General features: G+C 41.2%; 1 protein-coding gene across 1 annotated transcript in view; it reads left to right on the plus strand.

The window, feature by feature from the left end:
- The window catches only part of tnfaip2 (TNF alpha induced protein 2), a 38,237-nt gene extending 33,514 nt beyond the window's left edge, over positions 1–4,723 (plus strand). The window contains exons 7-12 of the mRNA XM_031891655.1: positions 131–229; positions 880–1,009; positions 1,401–1,523; positions 2,523–2,678; positions 3,019–3,140; positions 3,656–4,723. Of these exons, the coding sequence (XP_031747515.1) occupies positions 131–229; positions 880–1,009; positions 1,401–1,523; positions 2,523–2,678; positions 3,019–3,140; positions 3,656–3,797 (772 nt within the window). The 3' untranslated portion in view covers positions 3,798–4,723. The remainder of the gene's footprint in view (positions 1–130; positions 230–879; positions 1,010–1,400; positions 1,524–2,522; positions 2,679–3,018; positions 3,141–3,655) is intronic.
- Positions 4,724–24,353: the final 19,630 nt, after the last annotated feature.

Genomic DNA, 24,353 nt, shown 5'->3' on the forward strand with positions numbered 1-24,353 from the left:
CAATAAGCTAACCCACACAGTAAAACCAGAGCAACTTCTGCTGTAAAGTTGTGTCAAGGTACTCTCTTCTTCTAACGGAGACTTCTGGGAAACTGCATAATTGGTCTCTTATTTCTTTTTATGTTTTTAGGTATAAGAGCCTATTTGAAGAATACTTAGAGAAAAATAAGAACCAGCAATATTTATGGCCTATAATCATTGTTAATGTAAATTGCTGCTGGAATTTCAGGTAAATATATTAATACACAATATATATTTCATATAAGGTACATGAGAACTGTACTGTACTAAAAACGCATATCTAAATAGAAATTGTAAGGTATTATAAAACCTGCAACCTACTTATAGATCTCTAGATGGGGTACCCATTTCATTGAACTTAGTTTATATAGTTCAATGCTTGACTTAAACAGGGGTACTTTATTTTACCTCAGAATGGCTATTTATGGATATTTACATTTTATGTATTTATGCACTATTTAAAAACCATGGGAAGTTTTTGCTAGTTGAGATGAACAGCCCCTATTTACTAAGGTAACAGAAAGATCATTGATATTACATTCTATTACCCAGTACCTATTTGCCTTTTTTATAACTAAAGCAGAGGGCAACTGCATATATATTGTATTCTACTCAATATTTAGTCAAATGTAAAACAGAGCTGTTTCTTGCGGCATTGAACTTATAAACCTGATATTTCTGGCCTGTTACAATGCACAGTGTAACTACAGATGCATATGCCATATGTGCAGCAAAGATATTTTTGATCTTTAGTCAGCCATTTGATGACAGCCTTCTTATAATCTGGAGAATGCATGTATGAAGAATAATGTAGATAAAGGGGTGGAATTAAAAATGTATGTTTTTTTATGAATTAAGGGACTTTGTGACACAGAACTTTAATGATGCACAGTTACAAAGACACAAGGAAAATATGAATTCCATCTTGCTTGAGTTAGAAGATCTTGGTTACACTGTTCTCCTGCAAAATCTGTTTCAAGATTTAAAGGTAACTAAAAAACTTGCTTTTTATTCAATACACATAGATAGCTTAATGGACCAATTACTACATTCTTTTTAGGGTAAACTTGATTTAAGTGAAATTTACAAGTATGGAGAAAACAAGGAAAACTAAAATAATATAATATTGTTACATTAAGGACACAGCAGAAAAATGTGTAATATTAGATACATGTTTTAAATATATATATATAAATTGAACTTTTTCTGGCCACAAAAATATAAGCCAGTGTTCAGATGTATGATGAAATATGTACAGTGGTGTTTATGGATGAGCATGTATTGCATATATTCTTTATTTAAGCTAATTATCTATTTACTCAGCAATGTTTCAAATATTTCATTTGAATGTAAAATAATCATCATGTGTTTATATTCAGTCTCATTTCAAAAGAATCTCCCAAGGTAATGGTCTATGCAGCTACAAGGTCATGTCAGAAATCATTGAAAAAGTAGAAAAATACATGGAACCTCTCACCACTTTAAAGAAACCTTGCCATCAGGTAACCAACAATGCCTATTTTTTTTAAAATATTTAAATAAGATTAATTGTGCATTGGTATAGGAAAGATGATAATAATTGTGTATAGCCAGAGGTATAGCTAGAACACTACCAGTCTCAATTCCAGTGAATATATTGATGAGAAACAGAGTTGTACCGGCCTGCAGGAATGCTGGGAAAAAATGTCACGTTAACCTTACCCAGTGGTGTAAATTTTAGTATAGTGAGGGGAAAGGAATGGTAGGGGGCCCATGAAGGCCCTAAAATTACAATAGTTTTTATTATTTGAAGTCTGAGCTACCTGACTAGTGTTGCCACAGGCCTACTCTTTTGCATCTGTCTACCTTCAGCTCAGTCTTCAGGACTGCCCATCCCAGACTGACCTGCTACCTGGCATGTGTTGTTTTATTCAGTACACCAGTCAGCCACACTGAGCATAAATGATTTAATATTAATCATATAATTGTCTTGACCTTCCAAGAAAGTTGAGTAAACCTAGAAGAAAATGATACAGAGATTATTGATGCTGTTACTGCTTGGAGTCACTGAGCCATATAGTGCTGGAGTGAGTTCTTTAGCTTGCTCCCATTTTCTTTCATTGACTTCTGCAGAACTTTTTTTTATCTACAATTAGGTTTTTAAATACATAAAAAGCTTGCCAGCTCAAGAGGAAAAAATTCCTGCACCAATTTTTACCCCTGCATACCTATGTCCCTACAGACCTAATCCCGCCCCAATATTAATCAAAATCCCTAATCCCTTATTTCCTCTTTGTGAGACTGAAATGGTCAGTTGACACAACACATAGGTTCCCTTAGATCCCTGGGTCTGGGTGCTATTGCAACATCTCCAGTCTATATAGCTATAAACATGCTTTAATCAGAATGTAAACTAGTAGGCTTTTTTTTTTACTATAAAAATTTTTTTTTTCTTGTTTTATAGTTATGTGTTCCCACAAGTTGCACCTGTTTAGTGACACAGAGTTTCTTTTTTGCCATAGGAAATGATTGGTAGAGTTCATTTTTACGTGGTTACAGAATATATCACAAGACTCATGAAGAAAAAGGTCTGCCTCAAAAATATAGACCAACTAAAAACCCTTGCCAACCAAATCCATGAGAATGGAAAAATGATAGATGACTTCTTCTCCTCACAGGTAAATCCATCATTTCTTTTTATAGCCATTAACTCCTTTCTCGTAGTAGTATTATTATACCTATAGTGAAGCACTGGTTAGAATGTTTTTTAGGCTAAGATATATTTTATAAAGAAAAACAAATTGTTAGTTAATATATTTTCTTTATAAAGTAAAGAGGACCATAAAGAAATTGCATCTACCTATTTACTGTATGTAGACTGGTCAGTCATCATTTTTATTTTGTTTTTAGTTATATTATAATTGAAATAGATTATATAAATGATATTTCATTTAATGTATAAAGAAAAAATAATATATAAAGGCTAACAGCATTAACTTTTTTGTTGTATGTTTCCAGGATTCACCCAGAATATGGCTGATGCCTGTGATTTCCAAAATTGCAGAAATCATAAGACTTCAGGATATAGGAGCTATTCAGATTGAAGTGGCAGCTCTTGTAGAAGAGTACTCAGATATTGGGTAAGAATCATGAGTCAGCACATTCTGATTAACTGGCAAAAATAGCATTGTATAAAAAGATGCAGAAACAACGCTAACAATGCTCTGTTTGGGTTCATCAAATCATAACATGAAGGCTACATGGTTTGTCCCTTCTATAGAACATTAAATTGTAAATGTATTGTCATCATGTATGAGATTAGCAACAAAAAGTCCCAGGCTCTCTAACTCCCAGTTAACTACAGTTGGCTGAGGCAAGAGTCCGAACTTTTACACAACATGAGCTTATGAAACTAATAGAGAGTAAGAAAGAATTGTAAATGGAAATGTATGAAGACATCATTTTGTAGAATTAAATTACCAGTCTTAAATTATATTAAATGGTTTACAGATGTCTTACATGTAAAAGTAAAATGCAATTATGCAATTAATGTTTCATTAGATGAGTCATTTAGGTTTTGGAAATTCCAAAATGTGCTAAACCTCAGTGTTGCTTTATAAATAAATACACATGCTCTTTTGTCTCTTATTTGCAGGAAAAAACACCTTGAAGGTATTTTATACATAAAGGGCAACCTAAGCAGGCAAGAAGTGAAATCAGTCGTGAATATCCTCAAATACAATGGAACAAAGTCCAATAAAAACCCACCACTATTCTCATTAATTAAACTATCATAATCATAGGCACTTCTTGTGACTGTGTCTTTCAGTTCTGGAGATCTGAACCTTTTTATGTGCAATACTGTACCAAGATATGGCTGTGAGGAGCAGTTATATCCATCTTGTTTACAGATATTTGTCTGAAATAAATTTGAGACTGCCGAGACGGCAACAGTGGGACTGTATATTGATATTAAAGTGAGTGTTCATCCAGTATGCTCTCTTACTAGTGACAGTATGACTAGAGATTACAGTATCTGCATGCCTGAATACAGATGCATTAATTAGTATCTAAAGCTTACTCAAAACATGATATTGTACTTGTGTATAGCAAATCAACTCAATGTAAAGCTTTAGTGCACTGTGTTCCATGGTGATCACTGAGCTGTCAACCACTGGCCAAATAACAGCTCTCCTATTACTACCAACTATGTAAATAGGTCTCTTACATCAATCGCACAACGGCACAATATACAAAGGGAATAATATGGAGTTAACAGACTCAAATTCAGCAGATTAAAACATTTCACAATATTTTTGTGCTTATTACACGTATCAAAGTCCATCTGAACAAAGGTCTTGTCCACAGCCTCTGTTTCTGTTGCTAGTTGCTCTATGGCTTACTTTGATATGATTTCCCTAGCTGTTTTCTTTTGTTATCATGTTGCCACATTTGCCACCCTTGAAATTTTTACTTATAACAAGGGAAATATTTGGACCAATGAGTTTTTTATATTCACTGTTTTGTTTCAGTCAAGCTCTGAAGCTTTTATTATTGATGTGCTGTGATGTGATGTGCAGTTATTTATTTCATTGCATTTTGTAATTTATGTTCAGATTTTAGAGTGTTGTAATTGTTTTGTATATTTATGTTTGCTAAAACATTTTAGCGGATATTTGCTATATTTTTTTTACTTGCACATTAAAGTTAAAGTTTCTTGTGAGTTACTCTGTGTGTACTTTGTGTGTGTAACCCCTATTTGGCTGCATTAGGCAATATGGCCAGCTAGGATAGAGCACGGGGTACATGTGACTCAATCCTTCAGGATGGGCCTTCACTATGTGGAAGTAACCAGGGGTGTAGTGTAACTACAACTCACTATAGCTGTGTGTAGTGCAATTTAGCAAATGATGGATGCCAGAAGGTTCTTGCAGTTAAACAAATAATAACTGGGTTTATTGTCAGAGACAATCAAATCAAGATTATTTATTAATATACTCACAATGCAGATACAGATGTAATAATGATAGTACTCCCTGAGGATAGCAAAAGAGGATGCACACCGGTTTATGCCACCTCTTTTTGGGAGACTGGGCTGGGTAAATTCCGCTGGTCAGTGAGGCACCCCTGTGGAAGCAGTCTGGATGAATACCTCGTCCTCAGGTTGAGTACCTCTAGCATTAAGAGTCCTACAGCCTGACTGTGGATCAGGGTTTATATACTGCCTGTCTCCTATGTCTAAACTGTGGCCCTATGCTGAGGCAAAGGTGCCTGTATGGAAGGGTACTTCCAGCTACTTTCCTTGGTGGAGCCAAAACTGCTCTTGCTTCCTTCCCTCTCTATCTCACTTTCCTAGAAAGTGCTCTACAAGAGTAACTATCTAACTGGTCCTCATTCACGGGATCCCTGTCTACAGTAGGTGATAACTCTAAGGTAAATTATGGCTTTCCTGGGGCCCTGTTGATCCCAGGCTCAGTGGACCTTCACCTGAGACACAGAAGCAGCCAAAGAGGAAGACCCACCCCTTTGCTAAACACTATATTGGAGTGCACAGGATGAAGTCAAACTGTAAACCAATAAGGCTCATATGCAAAACTATATAACTATAGATAACTATAACTATAAAACTAGATACATAGGCCTTTGCCCTGTAATAGTATAAACTAGCAAGTTGTAGGGTTTAAAGCCATAAGGGCATGTTAACCCCATGGGTCCCTGACGTGTATGAATAGTATTGTATGTGTCAGAGAAAAACCTCAGAAACAGTATCTCAGATCCCTATTTAACTGAATGCCACATACACAATCATGCTATTGCACTGCCATTGTTAAAGTATAGTGGCTCATATATACTGTATATATATGTAACACTGCTTAACTTCTATTGACCACTGCTCCTGACTTGAGAGAGAAGAGTAATTTTGTCCAAGAAATCGCAAGTAAGATTGTTGATTAAATTTATTAAGGAAATAAATAAATCTTTATTCCACTCTACAACCCATTATACAACCTAATGCTGCTTTTGATATTCTTAGGGGGCCATTTACTAACCTTCAGATTTTTTTTCCCCAATTCGTATTTTTAGCGCCAAAAGTTGTGAAAAAAAGTTGCAACTTTTGCAACATTTACTACAGTATGGGGCTGATTTACTAAGACACGATTTCGAATCCGAATTGGAAAAATCCGATTGGAAAAACGAACATTTTGCGACTTTTTCGTATTGATCGGTAAATTTGCGACTTTTTCGTAATGATCGGTAATTTTGCGACTTTTTCGGAGCTTTCGTATTGGTCACGAATATATCGTATAGACGATCCGAAAATCACGAAATATTCGTATCGGACGATCGTAAACGGCGGAAACAGCCTTCCGAAAGTCACGATAATTTCGTATTGACGTTCCGAAAGTCACGAAATATTCGTATCGGACGATCGTACACGGCGGAAACAGCCTTCCGAAAGTCACGATAATTTCGTAACGGCGGTCCGAAAGTCACGAAATATTCGTATCGTACGATCGTACACGGCGGAAACAGCCTTCCGAAAGTCACGATAATTTCGTATCGGCGGTCCGAATGTCACGAAATATTCGTAAATTTAAATGGCTTGCCATTTCTATCAATGGCGGTTTTGTTTAAAATGAAACAGGAAGTTCTCCAGCGACCATTTTAAAGGCATTGGCGCCCTTTTCTTTCTTCACTGCATTATTGGAAAGCAAAGGGAGAGGAGGTACACTGCAGAGCTGCTGAACAAAAAAATTTTTTTTTCTGCCATGGCCCACAGCAGGGGTAGGGAGGAGGGGGAGAAGTGGAGGGAATGGTTGGGTGTGGCTGAGGAGGTAGTTGGGGAGGTAGGTGAGGAGGACAGTTGGGAGGAGGAGGGTTTGGGTGGGGGGGCCCAGGACTTGCCTGAGTCAGGCCAAGAGGAGGTGGAGGAGGTGGCTGAAACTCAGGCAAGTCCTGAGCCCCATGGGGAGGAAGGTAGATGGGGGGTAAGGGAAAGGGCACAAGACCCTTGGGAGAGGGAGGGAGAGGAGGCCCAAGAGGCCTGGGTTAGTGCAGGGGGGGGGCAGTCAGAGGAAGGGTGGGTGCAGGGGGGGGCAGGTAGAGGGAGGGGGGGGCAGGTAGAGGGAGGGGGGGGGGCAGGTAGAGGGAGGGGGGGGGCAGGTAGTGTGGGGGGGGCAGGTAGCGTGGGGGGGGCAGGTAGAGGGAGGGGGGGGGCAGGTAGTGTGGGCAGGTAGAGGGAGGGGGGGGGCAGGTAGTGTGGGGGGGGCAGGTAGAGGGAGGGGGGGGGCAGGTAGTGTGGGGGGGGCAGGTAGAGGGAGGGGGGGGCAGGTAGTGTGGGGGGGGAGGTAGGTAGGGAGGGGGGGGCAGGTAGAGGGAGGGAGGAGGTAGGTAGAGGGAGGGGGGAGGTAGGTAGGGAGGGGGGGGCAGGTAGAGGGAGGGGGGGTTTAGTTAGGGCTGGCCAGGGCAGGGGGGTGGGTATGGAGGAGGAGGAGGGGCAGCAACCCCCTGTGGGAAGGAGGAGCCGCCAGCCGGTGGTGGTGGTGGAGGAGGAGCAGGAGGAGGAGGAGCAGGAGGAAGAGGAGGAGGCGGGGCCCAGCTCCAAAGGCCCCCGTTTTTCCAGTGAGGAAAATTCAGCAATGGTGGAGGAAGTTGTGAGACAATGGGACAGTCTTTTTGGTGCGCAGTCCTGTCAGCTCACTGCTGCCAGAAGAAGGGACCTGTGGCAGCAGGTAGCGGATTGTGTGAGCGCTGTAAGCGGAGTGCACCGTGATCACAACACGGTGTACAAACGCTTCAGCGACCTGAAGAGATGCATAAAGAAGAGGTTCGTGGCCGAGAGAGCACGGGCCCAGAAGGCGGGTGTAGGGCCTCCTACCAACATCTTGTTCAAGCCCTATGAACGCCGCCTTCTGGATCGAGCTGGTGTAGAGGTCTTCGGAGGGCTGCGTGGCGAATATATGGACTCAGATAGGAGACGTAAGTTTGTATATATTTTTTTTTTCCAAAACTACATTAAATAATTAGGACCAATTGAAAAGTTGCTTAGAATAAGCCATTCTATAACATAATAAAAATTTACTTCAAGGTAAACCATAGCTTTAAAGTCCTTGGGGTTTTCCAAAGTCCAAAGCTGGTAAGGTAGAGTTTTGGTCTAGTTTTTGGAGCTTTGACGGCTTTGTAGTTTGGAAACTATTCACATTTGTTTCCACCCTAGTGTGCCTGTCACACTGCATGCTGGGTAATGTAGTTTGTAGCTTTCAGCCTAAACTTGTCTGTTCTACAGCCTGCTCTATAGGGTATGTGATTGTACCGTTACTTTCTACTGGGATGTGGGGGTAGATCTTCAGTTGATCTTTAAGCTATAACTCAGGATATCTTGGGGCTGCTGTGAGAGTTGTAGTTAAACGCACCCATATGTATATCATGTCTGGGGTTAATGCAACATTGTGAATATATTTGCGTAGTGACTTCCCAGCTGGACTGGGCACAGAGGGCAGGGAATTATCAGCCATCCCAGTTACTTGGAGAGGGGCCACACAGGATATTGCTACTGATTATACGCTTTAAAAAGACATGCTTTCCCATATATAGATCTATCTATCCATAGATAGATCTATGTGTCTATCCATAGATAGATCTATGGATAGATAGATAGATAGATAGATCTATGGATAGATAGATAGATAGATCTATGGATAGATAGATAGATCTATGGATAGATAGATCTATGGATAGATAGATAGATCTATCTATGGATAGATAGATCTATGGATAGATAGATAGATAGATCTATGGATAGATAGATAGATAGATATATCTATGGATAGATAGATAGATAGATAGATATATCTATAGATAGATAGATATATCTATAGATAGATAGATATATCTATAGATAGATAGATATATCTATAGATAGATGGATATATCTATAGATAGATAGATGGATATATCTATGGATAGATAGATGGATATATCTATAGATAGATAGATATATCTATGGATAGATAGATATATAGATAGATAGATATATAGATAGATAGATATATCTATGGATGGATGGATAGATAGATATATCTATGGATAGAAAGATAGATACCATCCATACATCTATCTATCCATAGATTTATCTAATATATATATAATTAATATGGGCTTTTTTTTTTCATTGTGCATATTGGGCTATTTTTGGGCTACTTTCAAAGTGGCTTTAGTCTAGTTTTTGGATGCTTTTCAAACTGACTGTTTTTTTAACAAAAAAAAATGCCAAATATTTGTTCATTTGCAGCTTGGGTTCCACATGACAGTCTTAATAGTACCCCAGTTCTCCCACATGCCCCTCAAATACATTCCATGAACTGCAGCTGTTAGGCCTCATTTTAATGATGACAAGTGATTTATCTGTAGTTTTTGAATGGTTTTTGTCTTGTTTTTGAATCTCTGCTAAATCCAGAATGTTTGTGTGGCTTTGTAGTTTGGGGTCAAAACTTGTTGAGCATTTTTTGTTTTTTGCTTTCTGTGAACTTGTAGGTCAAGCGCAGCGCCAAAGGCCCACAGTCCAGGAGAGGCAACAGACCCGGCAGCAGTCGCCGCCAGAGGCAGAGGACCAGCCCCAGGATGTCAGTGGAGCAGATGAACGGGACCCTGGGACGCCAGGTAAATATTATTTGCCTAGTTGTTTCACAAAACTGGCAATTTAGCATTTTCTGCAATGTATTCTTATGTCTATGCACTATTTATATTTTTCAGAACACCAAGCTGGACCTTCCCGCCAGTCCTTGTCCCCGCCACCTGTGTCACCCCCCAGGCGTAAGTAACTTCTCTTGCACTTGCACCCTCTGGTATTGGCAAAATATTACAAAAAGCTGAGTGTTTAGTGCCAGGGCTAGCAGTGGCAGCTTTGAGGGCTTCATAGACATAGCTGATTAAGTGAAGAGTTGCAGAGGTGGTAATGGGGTGTTATGGTTCTGACAAGGCCAGGGCCTTGGCTTGTATTGCCCCCAGTTTGTGATTCTTAAAGGCGTCTATAACCCCTATATTGTTTCCCCCACTGAAGGTGTGGGTCAATAGAGCTAATAGAGCCCACACTGTGGTTGTGTCCCCCCAAAAATTTGAACCCTAAAAATCCCCCCGCCAACACTGGCCTACCCTCCTGGTGCGGGTGGCCTTGCTGCTGGCCACACATGTGCATAGTAAGCTAACTCCTCACTCAATTACTATGCAGCTGACGTAAGTGCGGTGAATGTAAATCAGCCTCCAAAAGCTCACACACATGCTCATAATGAGCAGCCAATTGTGGCACACACACGCGCATAATGAGCAGGCAGTTGTGAGGCAAAACTCACTCATTACACATGCTTGTGACTGCAGATTGTGCAGCTGGCCTAGTGCTTTCTTTTCATCTACCTGGAGTGTGCCTCTATTAACCTGACCCAGTGGTGGGGGGTGCCAGGTGCCCTTTAAAAGGGAACTGTCATAAGAAATAACTTCTTATTTTTGTGTTTATAGTATGTATAGAAAATGGGCACTGTGAAAATGATTACCTTTTCAATGTCATTATTAAGAAAATTTAATTTTTACTGATGGGGTCAGTGACATCCATTTAAAAACTGCAAAGAGTTTGTAAAAGCAGGAAAATGAAGTCCAACAAATAAATATGACCAATTGAAATATTGGTGATAATTGTCCATTCTGTAACATGGTAAAATTTCGCTTAAAGGTGAGCCCACCCCTTTTACAGACATGCCAGTCTGACTTCTCTAACTCAGCCCAGGGGGCAGCTGTGGGTCTTCAGATGACATAGTAGATAGTAAGGCACGCCCACTCTTCTCAATCCTGAATGCAGTTTGAAAAGAATATTTGATAACCATGCTTTTTTGGAGTACATGTAGGATAATGGTTTGTAATTATTGCGGTTATTGCAGTAGCCGTTGTTTTGGATCCACATAAATTTCACCAATAAAGGTCACTTTTTAATGCGATAATAACTGGATATAATTGGACCCCTTTAAGGGGCAAATGTTTCAAAATGTGAGCCTACAACTTCATACATAAAAACTCAGTCATGTTCTATTCATTCCTATGGTCATTTTGTAAGCATAAGGGTGAGTTATTGCTAACTAACCTTTTTTTTTTTTTAGAATAAACAATATGGGTTTTTTTTCTGTATTAAGTTCTAAACTCACATTTGTATCAATCTGCACCATGTTCTTGAAAATGCTCTTCTCTGAATAAAGTTTTTTCAATTCAAATACATGATTTACTTATTTGTTTATACTCTTATCCTAGATGCTGCTGCGAATGTTGCTGCTGCCGGGGGGAGTGGCCAGGAACCAGGACAAGGACTGGAACGTCCATCTGCGGAAGGTTCAGTGAGGAGACCGCGGGCGTCCCAGGTTGTGGTAGCCGCCCTCGGGCCTGCTCTCGGCAACCAACGCAGCTACTTTCTCTCCCAAAGGCGGCTGTTGGCTCGCCAGATCGGCGAACAGGCCGCCTTGAGGCGAGAAGTGGCTGCGTTGAGGGTCGAGCTGGAGACCCAACGCCGAGAGCGGGCAGCACAGCACGAGGAGCGGCTAAGAAGCGAAGAGCTGTCCCGGAATGCTCTGCTGGCACTTTTGGGGCATGTACTACATGCGCCTGCCTCTGCCTCTGCCGGGTCTGCTGAAGGGTCACTGCCTGGGCCCTCTTTTGCGCCTCAACCACCACCTCCAAGTCCTCCACCTAGGGCAAGGGGGCGTGGGAGAGGCCGCAGAAGAGGGTCTGACCCTGACTGTGGGCCTTTAAAAAAGCGCAAGTAGGTCTCCTATCTGAGTCCCTACTTTCGCCTTGCAGCCTTTTTTGAGACAGACCTCTACACCAACTTGCTCTCTGGCCATGAACTTTTTTATGCATCTCTTCAGGACTCACACTATCCGCTACATGAGCTGACAGGACTAAGCACCAAACAAGTAGTCCCATTGTTCTCCATCTTCCTCCACCAAAGCTGAATTTTCCTCACTGAGGGGCACCAAAAAAAATATCTGGTGGTGCCCTCCCCAATACCATCTGGGAAGCACTTATAACATCAAAGTGCATTTCCTCTAACATGAATATGGGCCATTTCCCCAAATACAAATGTGGTCATGCCTGTGAATTCTAACATCCTTAAAAAAAAAAAGTGTTGAACCGACATACCAAAGAAACGTGCCTCCTGACTAAAAAGGGGTCTCTCTTTAAGCTCCTTATTCTCTGCTGTGCAGTCTAAAGTGCAGTAGAAACAACTATATGGGTTTCAGGTTGTGTATGTCTCCTGCTGGTATAGTGTTCCCAGAAGCCAGCTTTCCAAGTCCTCCTTTCCCTTTGCTTTCCAAAATGCAAGTCACTAATGCCTACAAGGGTAATTGAATGTTGTACTACTATGCACTAATGCTGCGTGGCTGTCAAAAGCCAAAGTCAAGAGAGCAGCCTGGTAAATGTTCTCCTCCTCCTTTTGTAATATATTGTTTAAAGGGCAGCTTTCAAAGTCCTCCTCTCCCTTTGCTTTCCAAAATGCAAGTCACTAATGCCTACAAGGGTAATTGAATGTTGTACTACTATGCACTAATGCTGCGTGGCTGTCAAAAGCCAAAGTCAAGAGAGCAGCCTGGTAAATGTTCTCCTCCTCCTCCTCCTCCTCCTTTTGTAATATATTGTTTAAAGGGCAGCTTTCCAAGTCCTCCTCTCCCTTTGCTTTCCAAAATGCAAGTCACTAATGCCTACAAGGGTAATTGAATGTTGTACTACTATGCACTAATGCTGCGTGGCTGTCAAAAGCCAAAGTCAAGAGAGCAGCCTGGTAAATGTTCTCCTCCTCCTCCTCCTCCTCCTTTTGTAATATATTGTTTAAAGGGCAGCTTTCCAAGTCCTCCTCTCCCTTTGCTTTCCAAAATGCAAGTCACTAATGCCTACAAGGGTAATTGAATGTTGTACTACTATGCACTAATGCTGCGTGGCTGTCAAAAGCCAAAGTCAAGAGAGCAGCCTGGTAAATGTTCTCCTCCTCCTCCTCCTTTTGTAATATATTGTTTAAAGGGCAGCTTTCCAAGTCCTCCTCTCCCTTTGCTTTCCAAAATGCAAGTCACTAATGCCTACAAGGGTAATTGAATGTTGTACTACTATGCACTAATGCTGCGTGGCTGTCAAAAGCCAAAGTCAAGAGAGCAGCCTGGTAAATGTTCTCCTCCTCCTTTTGTAATATATTGTTTAAAGGGCAGCTTTCAAAGTCCTCCTCTCCCTTTGCTTTCCAAAATGCAAGTCAATAATGCCTACAAGGGTAATTGAATGTTGTACTACTATGCAAGGGCCTAACACAAGAGGCCAGCACTTACCTCATGTATCTGACTGCTTTTCCAAAGAAATGGATATGTTTACAAGTGATACATGTTAAGTATTTATCATGTATTGTATTTTTGTTAATGTTTTTATTGCCTGGCTGTAGGGGTGCAATAAGTTTAATGCAATAAGTGCTTTGCACTTTTTCTTAGCCTTTGTCCTTTACGGGTCAAGCATTGCTGGGTTTCTAATGCCCCCCAGGCCTACCGTAGCTATTTATATTTCTTGTGGAAATGTTCACCTTTTTTTTTGTTTAAAAAAAAAAAAAAAAAAACACTTTGCTGGATGTTTAAAGTATTGATTTCATATTTATTATGACTCATTAAAAAGACATTCAAAATGGCCTTTACTTTCTTTTGCATAATTTTCAAGATCAATTTAGTTGTAAAAGGCAGGAAGGTGTAAAGGTGAAGTTATTGCTCCAGTCAGTAAGGGGACATTGATTGGAGGGAACACAGGCAATGGGATTTCACACAGCTACCCAAGAGTCGCATCCTTCTGAGTCTCAGCAGCCTGCAGTCTTCTCCCACTGTGAGCAAGTGAGGGAAATTTCCTAAAACAACAATTATTCAATTAACCCCCACAAAATTGCTTTGTTTTAACCTTGAACAGCATTTAATTTCTGTTTGAAACAGTCACTTACCCGGTATTTGTGGGTCCCTTTACAACAGCGCTTAGTCCAAGCATAAGAGGTGGTCAACTTGATAGGGATTAGGGCAGCATCTGGGGCGGTCCCATGGATCCTGGCAGGATGTGTAGTTGGTCTTATCATTCAGAATGCATTTTGGGGTTTTTTTTTTGCCTGAAAGTGAACATATTCTGTAACACGCAGTAACATTATTGTTTTGTAAAGCAGAGTAAGTGGTAGTCACCTGAAAGTGGCACTTAGCAGCAAAGGGCAGAATGCCTGGCACTTGTCCATAGCAGGTCCGTCTCCCAGATGGTTGGTAACAGCAGTGACAGGTCCAAGCAACAGAAATGAGGTTTTAGCTTTTCACCAGCGACATTCAAAAGCACAAAAGGATTCCAGTGGGGGTAGCCACACAACACAGTAGATCCCACAAACCTGAAAGAATAATTACTTAGTAATGCTAATAATTTAAAGGACAAGTGAACCCCAAACTTCATTTAGCCCTAATGGAAAACACACTTAAATTGACTGGGGTTGACTTGTCCTTTAAATGTTTGACAATATTTTAACATTAGTGTTTTTGGTTTGTAAGCGTGTTTACTTACACCAGAAGGTGTCCCGGGAAGGCCTATACTGCTAGGGGTACACCAGCACATCACAATCAGCAGGCTCTTTATAATTAAGAAAGGAAAAGATTTGATTAGATTTAAAGAGACATTGCACTGATAATGTGAACAAACTCATCATAAGCATGATAATGGCCATTGAGGTTGTGTGTGCCATAAACTTGTGCTCTACCCCAACACAGTAATGAGATCCCTCTATATCAGTGATCCCCAACCAGTGGTTTGTGAACATGTTGCTTCTCAACCCCTTGGATGTTGCTCCCAGGGGCCTCAAAGTAGGTGCCATTTTTGCATTTCTGGCTTGAAGCCAAGTTTTGGTTGAATGAAACCCAGTGTAAAGCCAAACAGAGCCTTCTGTAGGCTGCCAGTCCACATAGAGGCTACCAAATAGCCAATTATAGCTCTTATTTGCACCCCCATGAACTTTTTCCATGCTTGTGTTGCTCCCCAATACTTTTTCCACTTGAATGTGGCTCACGGGTATAAAAGGTTGGGGACCCCTGCTCTATATCAAGGCCTAACACCAATCAATCACACTTGTTTCTGCACTGGCCAAAGTCACTTGTGTTCAGACAGTGCCAGCATTTCCTCCAAAAACAAACCAGTAAATAAACATACACATTTTTGTTGGCATCATTCATGTTCTTCTGGTTAACACAGTTGCAAGGGCAAGTTAAACACATTTAATGAGATATATTATCAAGTGAATGATATGCTCAACTTACAACTAAAGTGTGAGGCAATCAGCTGATCACGCACTCTTCTCCCCTGTGGTTGGTTATCCATGCGCCTGCCAACATACCCCTCAATCTCAGGTTCCAGAGCATCATTGATGTCTGCGCCTAGGCCATGATCCATTGCCACATTGTGCAACATGGCGCAGACAACAATGATCTCTGAAACCTTAATGGGGGAGTAAAGAAGAGCTCCCCCCGTGACTGAGAGGCATCGGAAGCGCGACTTGAGCACCCCAAACAGGCGCTCAATGACATTGCGCGTCTTCCGATGGGCACGGTTGTACCTACGTTGGGCAGGTGTGCGTGGAAAACGAACAGGGGTCATCAGCCAAGGCAGAACCCCATATCCAGCGTCTCCTAGAAGAAAGGAAAAATTATGAGTGGAAGCACTCCCATTTAGCAACTCCCACCTATTACACCTGCTCAGGTGTGAGGAGTTAATTAGTCCATCAGAAACACACAGGTTGAAAGTAATGCTTTCCAAAACTACCATTCCCAAGATGCTTAGTAAAACAAGGGCAAGTGTAAAGTGGTGTTAATTTGGAGATACATTTTGCCAGTAGCAAGAACTGACATGATTACATAGTAAAAAGCTACTGCCCATTATATTGGGCCAGCTGTATGCACAGAGGACTGATGGGTGTGTGTCGCCATGACCAATTAACTGTCACTACCAGTGGCATACGGCCGCTTGAAGCCAGCATGTCCCTATAAGCTCCCATTTAGCAACTCCCACCTATTACACCTGCTCAGGTGTGAGGAGTTAATTAGTCCATCAGAAACACACAGGTTGAAAGTAATGCTTTCCAAAACTACCATTCCCAAGATGCTTAGTAAAACAAGGGCAAGTGTAAAGTGGTGTTAATTTGGAGATACATTTTGCCAGTAGCAAGAACTGACATGATTACATAGTAAAAAGCTACTGCCCATTATATTGGGCCAGCTGTATGCACAGAGGACTGATGGGTGTGTGTCGCCATGACCAATTAATTAATAAGAGTTGTGGAAGTAGAGGTAAAAAAATTTGTCAAAAAGTACTTACCCACCAGCCAGCCCCGCGGCATTTCTCCTTGAGTGAAGCGCTCATAGAGGGCTGACTGACGCAGGATATGGGCATCGTGGACACTTCCAGGAAAACCAGATCTCACACTCATGATCCGCAGGTGGGAATCACACACCACCTGGACATTGATGGAATGGGAGCGCTTTCTGTTAAGGTAGCGCTCCTGGTGAGCCCGAGGTGGTGTGAGCGGAACATGAGTGCAATCAATGGCTCCCAGGCAATTTGGAAAATGGCCAATGAGGTAAAAGTCTTGCTTTACCCTTGTCCACTCTGCCTCAGTTGAGGGAAAGGAAATGAGCCTTTGCGAGTGCGGTAGAAGTGCCCTCAACACTTGCTTCAGTATCCTGCTGAAGGTGGGCTGGCTCATACCAACAAGGCGTGCGGAGACCTGCTGGAAACTGCCACTGCCCAGGAAATGCAAAACTGCAAGCAGTTTGCTTATCCCGGGCAGGGCCTGAGACCGTGCCGTCACAGGATCTAGCTCCTGCCTAACCAAATCAAATACCTGCAAAATGGCGGCACGGCTCAGACGGTACATCCGCACCACCTCATCATCAGACAGCTCGTTAAGTGAAGGGACACCTCTCCAAAACCGACGAGGCTGTCTGATCCTAGCAAGTGGCAAATTAAGTGGGGGCTCCTGCGCCTCTGGCGCCTCTGCCCCTTCTAAATATTCTAATGCTGCCAGCAGTGCTGGCACCACAGCATCATGCTCCATGCTTGGCAACCAAACTAAACCAAACTTTCATCACCAACCAAACTGAAGTGAGTTAGAGGGGTTTTATACCTTTGGCAGCCTTTAACGAGCAAGCTGTGCAGTGTTTAACTCTTTCCTGTTTGTTTATCTGAAAAGGTAATGGCAGCCTGTAAATGACTGTATTTTTCTGTAAACACAAATCACACACAAACTACTCAACTTCCATTTCAAAGCCATGTATGATTGAAAATCCCTATTTGGTTTAATTTCCCCTTGAAAGCCATGTATGATTGAAAATCCCTATTTGTATGTATGTATAACTTTATTTATAAAGCGCCACAAGGGTACGCAGCGCTGTACAATCTTACAGAATACAGAATTACACACAGGGAGGACAAGTGATATAATAAATACAATAAATATATATATATATATAAGTGCCATGTGGTATGAGACACAGTTGGTTTTATTTCCCCTTGAAAGCCATGTATGATTGAAAATCCCTATTTGGTTTAATTTCCCCTTGAAAGTAGTAAAAGGACAGGCTGACAATGGTTATTCACTTTTTGCCTTATTTTCGCCATCAACACGAAAATTTCGGCTATTGAAGGCTTTGGTTACGATTTTTCGGGATACAGTCGGATGTAAAATCCGACTGTAGCCCGAAAAAATCGTAACCCAAAAGCGTTTATGAATTTCCTATTTTCGCAATGTTTGCGAATTTATCGGGAAATGTTTCCGAAAAAGTCGTAAAAAAATACGGAAAATTCGTAAAAAATACGAAAAAGTCGTAAAAAATACGAAAAAGTCGTACAAATTACGAAAAAGTCGGAAATAATACGATAAAGTCGTAGCGGCTCCGCAAAACAATACGAAAGCGCCGAAAAAGTCGCAAAATTACCGATGAATACGAAAAAAACGGATTCGGATTCATTCGACCCGTTCGTGGGTTAGTAAATGTGCCCCTAAGTGTCCAAATAGCTAAAAATCAGAATCTGACAATTCACCAGCTAAAACTTGCTGGGATCATGTAGAAGTCAATGGCAGATGTCCCTTTCCTAATAGATCCTTCATTTGCCTCAAACTTTGCCAAAAACTAGAGGTTTCGGATTTTTGATTTTCCGGGGGAAAAAAATTGATTTTCTGGGGCAACAACTCAAAAAAGTCACAGTTTCTGTGATTTTTTTCCCACAACTTTATCAGTAAATGGCAGACATTTGTGGAAATGAAAAAAAATAAAATATGAAAAATTTTAGAGTTTTAGTAAATTTGCCCCCTAGTGTCTATATCAGATCTACATTAGTTTGTTACAGAAGATGTCTTGTTAAATGAACATAACTGGGAATTTGCTCCATTATCAGTACTATATAAACATCTGAAGAACATTCTTTAACATCTCAAAACCTGCAGTTTTGCATCTAGAGTTTGGTTTCATAGCTTCTTTATAAGTGGGATTTAGTGGACAGTTGCAACCTTTTATTTACTTAGGCTGATTTATAGTACTAGCATAGGTACTAAATTTAATGAGTGCAGTAGTAGGACACTGGTCTTAACATTGTGTGTGTGTGTGTGTAGGGGACTGGTAAGGTGGTTGCCCCCTTACCTCGCTGTCCCCTAGTACATAAGGGAGACAACCATGTGATCTGGGTCCATTATGTGCATAAGCCCACCTAAGCAGGCAGGTTGGGACAACAGTAGAACCTAGGTCAGATAGGCGCCTAGTTAGTGTCATGCTATAATCTTTAATATTTCACACTAAGGGGCAGATTTATCAAAATATCGGTTTAGAGTTTAATATATAAAAACTCATCCACAGTCTTTTCATTCCTATGGGATTTTTAGAAGCGTATTTATCAATGGGTGAAAGTTAGAACTCACCATTTGATAAATACACTTCTAAAAATCCCATAGGAATGATTAGAACATGGGTGAGTTTTTATGTATTAAGATCTAAAACTCACATTTTTATAAATCTGCCCCTAGGTGTGATACATAGTTAGGGATAGCTAGAGAGCAGTCTTTAGCACCAATGAGGAGTGTCAGTGGGATTAAGATCCCGAGTTTACTATTGCCCAGAAGTAGGGAAAGACATGAACAGACTTAGGGCTAGCTAAGGTAACCCACTGTTCTAGTGCTACCATGCAGGGATGAATATGATATGGCATGTAGTGATAAGCAAATCTGTCCGTTTCCACTTTGCCAAAAAATTTGCAAAGTGGCAAAACATTGCAAAATACATTGAAGTTAATGGGAGTTTTTTTGTGTGACAATTTTTTTTTACCACGCAACATTTTTTTTTTACTGTGCAACTTTTCTTTCACCCATTGGAGTCTATGGGTGTTTTTTTTGTGGCAAAACCTGGTGAAAATTTTTGTTCATCACTAATGATCAGTATCTGTGAGTATATGTATTAGTTACTCTTTGCACTCCATAGGCATCCCCCTAATATCCTCAAATCCAAATAAATGCTGTAATGTTTCACAAAATAGAATAAAGGCTCATCTCCCTCTAGCCACAGCCAGATTATGCATGAGGCTATCTAGCTTTCTCCCTGTGACAACATGGCAGTCAGGGGTCCCAAGCAGAGCCAGGCCAAGCTATAAGGGTGCCCATGGCTATCTAACACCAACCTCCACCTCCACCACTATCAGTACTGTTGGCATACAACCCCATGCCTGCTTACTGCCAGCTCCTCATCCTTCTTCGCTGTCACCTGGCTACTTGCTACTGGCCTCCCCAACGATTGAAACAGAGTATTGAAACAAGTATTTTTCCCTGGAATTTCAGCCTCCCCTTAGCCAAGGTACCTACCTACCATCCCTAATCCTAGTTCCCACCCTGGTCGCAGGCAAAGAAGCAGCAGAGGGTCAAATAGATTTCTGGCTTCCTGCTATCTGTAACGGCCCCAAACAAAATGTGACCCTAAGAGACAGTGGGGCTCATATACTAACATTGTACAAATTTGCAATCTTACTGCAGGTAAAATAATAAAATTACCTCTCTGTCTGGTTGCTTAGAATAATTAAGTGGTGCAAAACTGCCCAGTAAATCAGCTCTACATTATCTTTTAAAAAAAACTACAATAACCACATACCAATGTCGGAGTAGCATTAATCAGCTTTCTTTTCTCTAATCCAGTCTCACAACTGTGAATATTATTATGAAAGTGTTAGACAAGGCTCATACAAGTGTGTAGGATGTCTATATGGCACTGATGACCAGTGTCCCTGACAAAGCATTTTTTTACCTAACTTGCAGAATGCCCTGTGATGACAGAATAATACATGTGCAATGTGTTTTATTTGCAAAAGCCTGTAGCTGCCAATAACCTTTGTATAAATTGTTAAAACAAAGGCATTTCTGTCTCACGGGAGGAAGATACAACACTTCCTCTACCTTTTTTTTTTCTTTTTATGTTATTACTCACCGTCACTTCATAAGGTTCAGAAGTAATTAAACACAATTTTCTAGACGAACTTTGGGAAACTCCAGGCTGTTCCATTTACAGCTAGACTGCATAGTTTCCCAACACCAGTATTTCTCTAAACTAAATATTACCATAAGAATGGATTGTTTCCAGACCCCAGTACTAAGGAAATGAGCTTTTCCAACAAGGCATAGGGAAAAGGAGTGACTCATACGTTAAAACAATGACCTTGGGGAGGGCTAGGATTAAATTAAGCCATGTTAATATGCAGGTTTGCCTAATTTAATTTAGTGTGCCTGGGGCCACTGAGTCAGCCCGGGTGCAGGCACAACAATCAGATTTTTTAGGGGCGGATTCTGTTGAGACACTCATTTATGACGGGTAATTTCTGTATTAAAGGACACATAAAATCCCCCAGTGTCCCCTATAAAGACAACCCAAGGCAGGTGAGGTAGGAGATTAAAGTTTATAAATATGCTTTATATGTGAAGTATAAAATATAAGTTCGATATGCCATCTTATAAAACAGAAGGACCTGACCTGACTTTGCTATTTGCACAGCTGTAACCACAGAGTACACAGTAAGTTGTAAAAGGGGTGTTATATACTTTTGTGATGAAGGTATGCCAGCGTCTATAAAAGGCTAAAGGTGGCCATACACGCAAAGATCCGCTCGCCTGGTGAGGTCGCCAAGCGAGTGGATATTCTCCCGATATCCCCACCTACGGGGATATATCGGGTTATAATGACTGGAATAGGTGCAGACGGTTTGGGGACCGCATCAACAAACTGATGCGGCCCCCGATCCGACTGAATTTTTTAATCTGCCCGATCGATATCTGCCAGATTTCAGGCCAGATATCGGTCAGGCAGGCAAGTCGTTGTTTCCCCCACACGGGCCGATAAGCTGCCGAATCGGTACAAGGGACCGATATCGACAGCTACAATTGCCCCGTGTATGGCCACCTTAAGACTTTCAGGGTCTCACTTGAAGCTGCCTGTGACACATTTCAGTTGCTGTTCCGTGTTGCTGAAAGCTTCCCCAACACTCTGTATTTGATTAATAAATACAGCATTTGTTATGCTGAGAACCTTGACTCAGGGTCTTGTGTAATAAGGTTCTGGTCGGTTAAAATTACCAACAAATCTTTGCCTGCAGATAATGCCGTGTGGCATTTAGCCTAAGCCTCATTTACAGTTGCTGGCACAAATATGGGTATTCCTTCACATAGGGGAGCTCTTTCATTGAAAACACATGTAGGGATCCATAGGGTTAACTAGCCCCTATGGCTTTAAACCCTACAGCTTCCTTGTTTTGTGCTGTTACTGGGCAAAGACCCATGTATCAGTTTTGAGTTTCATGTGTGTGTCATTGGTTAACAGGGAGACCACTCCCTTGGCACTCAGATATAGAGTTTAGTAGGGGGTGGGTCGGCCTCTTTGGCTGCCTTTGCTCACAGGGGAAGGAGCATTGAGCCTGGGCGCAGGACTAGGCCCCAGTAAGCCATGTGCCCCAGAGTGTTGTCATCCACTCTGGTGAAGTCGGGGACAGGGACCCCGTGAATGAGGACCAGTTAGATAGCAAGTTTTGTGGAGCACTTTATAGAAAAGTGAGATAGTGAGGGAAGGAAGCAAGAGCAGTTTGGCTCAGAGGAAAGTAGCAGGATGTACCCTGGATCAGTGCCACTGAACGGTGGCACTGATCCTGCCCAGGCTCAAGAGGAGTTGGGAGGAGCAGGTGTGCTGTCCTAACCCTACAAATTGATTGTCTCTGACAATAAACCAGTTCTACTGTTCAACAGCAAGAACCTTCTGGCGCCCATTTGTTATTCTGCACTGCACACAGCTACAGTGGGTTGTAATTGCACTACCCCATAGCTCCATTTGATTACTTCCACATAGCGAAGGCCCATACCGAAGGATTGAGTCGCGTGTACCCCATGCTTTAGACCTATCTAGCCGTGCTGTTGGCTTGGTTACAGCCAAGAAAGGGTTACACACATTTACAGCTGTAACTACCTGAAGAAGCTGTAACCTAGAAGTATGAGAAAGAATTGAATTTACAGGTGGCAGAAGCTCGCAAATAGGGTCACCATGACATACAACAACATTTATCATTTTCAATCTGGATCTGTTATCCAGAAACCCATTATCCAGAAAGTTCCGAATTACACAAAGGCCATCTTCCATAGACTCCATTATAAAAACTGTTTCTTTTTTTCTCTGTATAAAAAAACAGAACCTTGTACTTGATCCCAACTAAGATATAGTGTCGGACTGGCCCACCACGATACCAGGAAAACTCCCGGTGGGCCCAGGTATCAGTGGGCCCTCTTGCTTCTAACTATTTAGCCTATTTCATGGTCATTCCCTATTTCTGTATAGGAACAAGGAAGCTTGATAGATGGAAGAATAGAGTATAGTATGTAGAGAAAAGAGAGTAGGATAATAAGGCATTTGAGGGGAAAAGAGGAGGAATTAAAGTTCTCAAAGTGGGCCCATGGTCCAGTTTTTTCTGGTGGGCCCCTGCCATCTCAGTCCAACACTGGATATAATTAATCCTTATTGGGGGCAAAACAATCCTATTGGGTTTAATAATGTTTAAATGATTTTACAGTGGACTTAAGGTATAGAGATCCAAATTACAGAAAGACTTCTTATCTGGAAAACCCCAGGTCCCAAGCATTCTGGATAACAGGTCCCATACCTGTACTGGTAAACAGGAAGTAATCTTGCAGGCAAAAACATTGGTCTCTTTCAGAGAGCACTGCTGGTCCCTTTCCCTGATATAATCATGGTGGGAATATGTTGTTTTGTAATTTTGCTCTGTTCATACTTTGGAATACAAATCCTTTATACCCCTTATCTTGTTGTTTGTAAAATCTGTAGGTCAAGAAGGTCCAATGTTGTATGCACACTCATTTCCCTGTTTGCAGGCTCTGGCAATGTCCCTGTTTATTTCAGTCTGTATGGGTGTGTCTGTGTTTGCCTGCAGATGGCACATTGCGTGATTTCATTCCCTTACAGCATCTGTTATTAGGAAACTGAGTGGGGCAGATCAAGGACAGGCCTTACATTCAGTTGCTTAAAACATGATTTTTAGTGATGTTATGACGTTTATGTTATATGGAAAAAGCAGACTGGTGCTGGCTTGCATTTTATGATAGAAAGGCTGTTAAAAGAAAACTGAAGAGCAAATGTAGAAGAAAGATGTCTACACACACAAAGGGTCATTTACAGAATAGTAGGACATGTGCAAAAGAGGCAAAATCAGCCCTGACACCCTTGGGAATACATTACTTTTTCTCTTACAGTATCAAGATCCATTCTGCCTATTGTGATGAAACGGTCACTTTGGATACAGAGGTTACAGTGTGAGGCTTTTAGTTTTCCAATACCTTTATTCTTTTCTGTTTAAAGGGCTCACTCTAGTGGTCATTAGAGAACTACAACTTCTGAGCTGAGAACACAAACATATAAAGTAGACCTTCTATTTAATAATTTGACCAGATACGAAAAGGGGGATTTCTATTCACAACCTTTGGGGTCCATCTTGGTATTAATTTGTTTAAAAGTCAGCTATAAGTCTTTATCCTGTATGTCTCAAGCACTATATATAACTTACCCTCAGGCTCAAAAAGATTACTATTTAAACCGTCCTGGGGATAATTGACAAACATAGCATTAAATTTTTTTTTAAAGTAAATTGAAATTTCAAGTGAATTAAAATGTTTGTTTATGCCAAAATAAAAAATTACAAACTCACAATCCACTGAAGGCCATTTTTTTTCCTTTATTCTATTCTTCTCCAAATGCTTT

The sequence above is a fragment of the Xenopus tropicalis genome, chromosome 8 (assembly GCF_000004195.4).
Source record: "Xenopus tropicalis strain Nigerian chromosome 8, UCB_Xtro_10.0, whole genome shotgun sequence".
NCBI lineage: Eukaryota > Metazoa > Chordata > Amphibia > Anura > Pipidae > Xenopus > Xenopus tropicalis.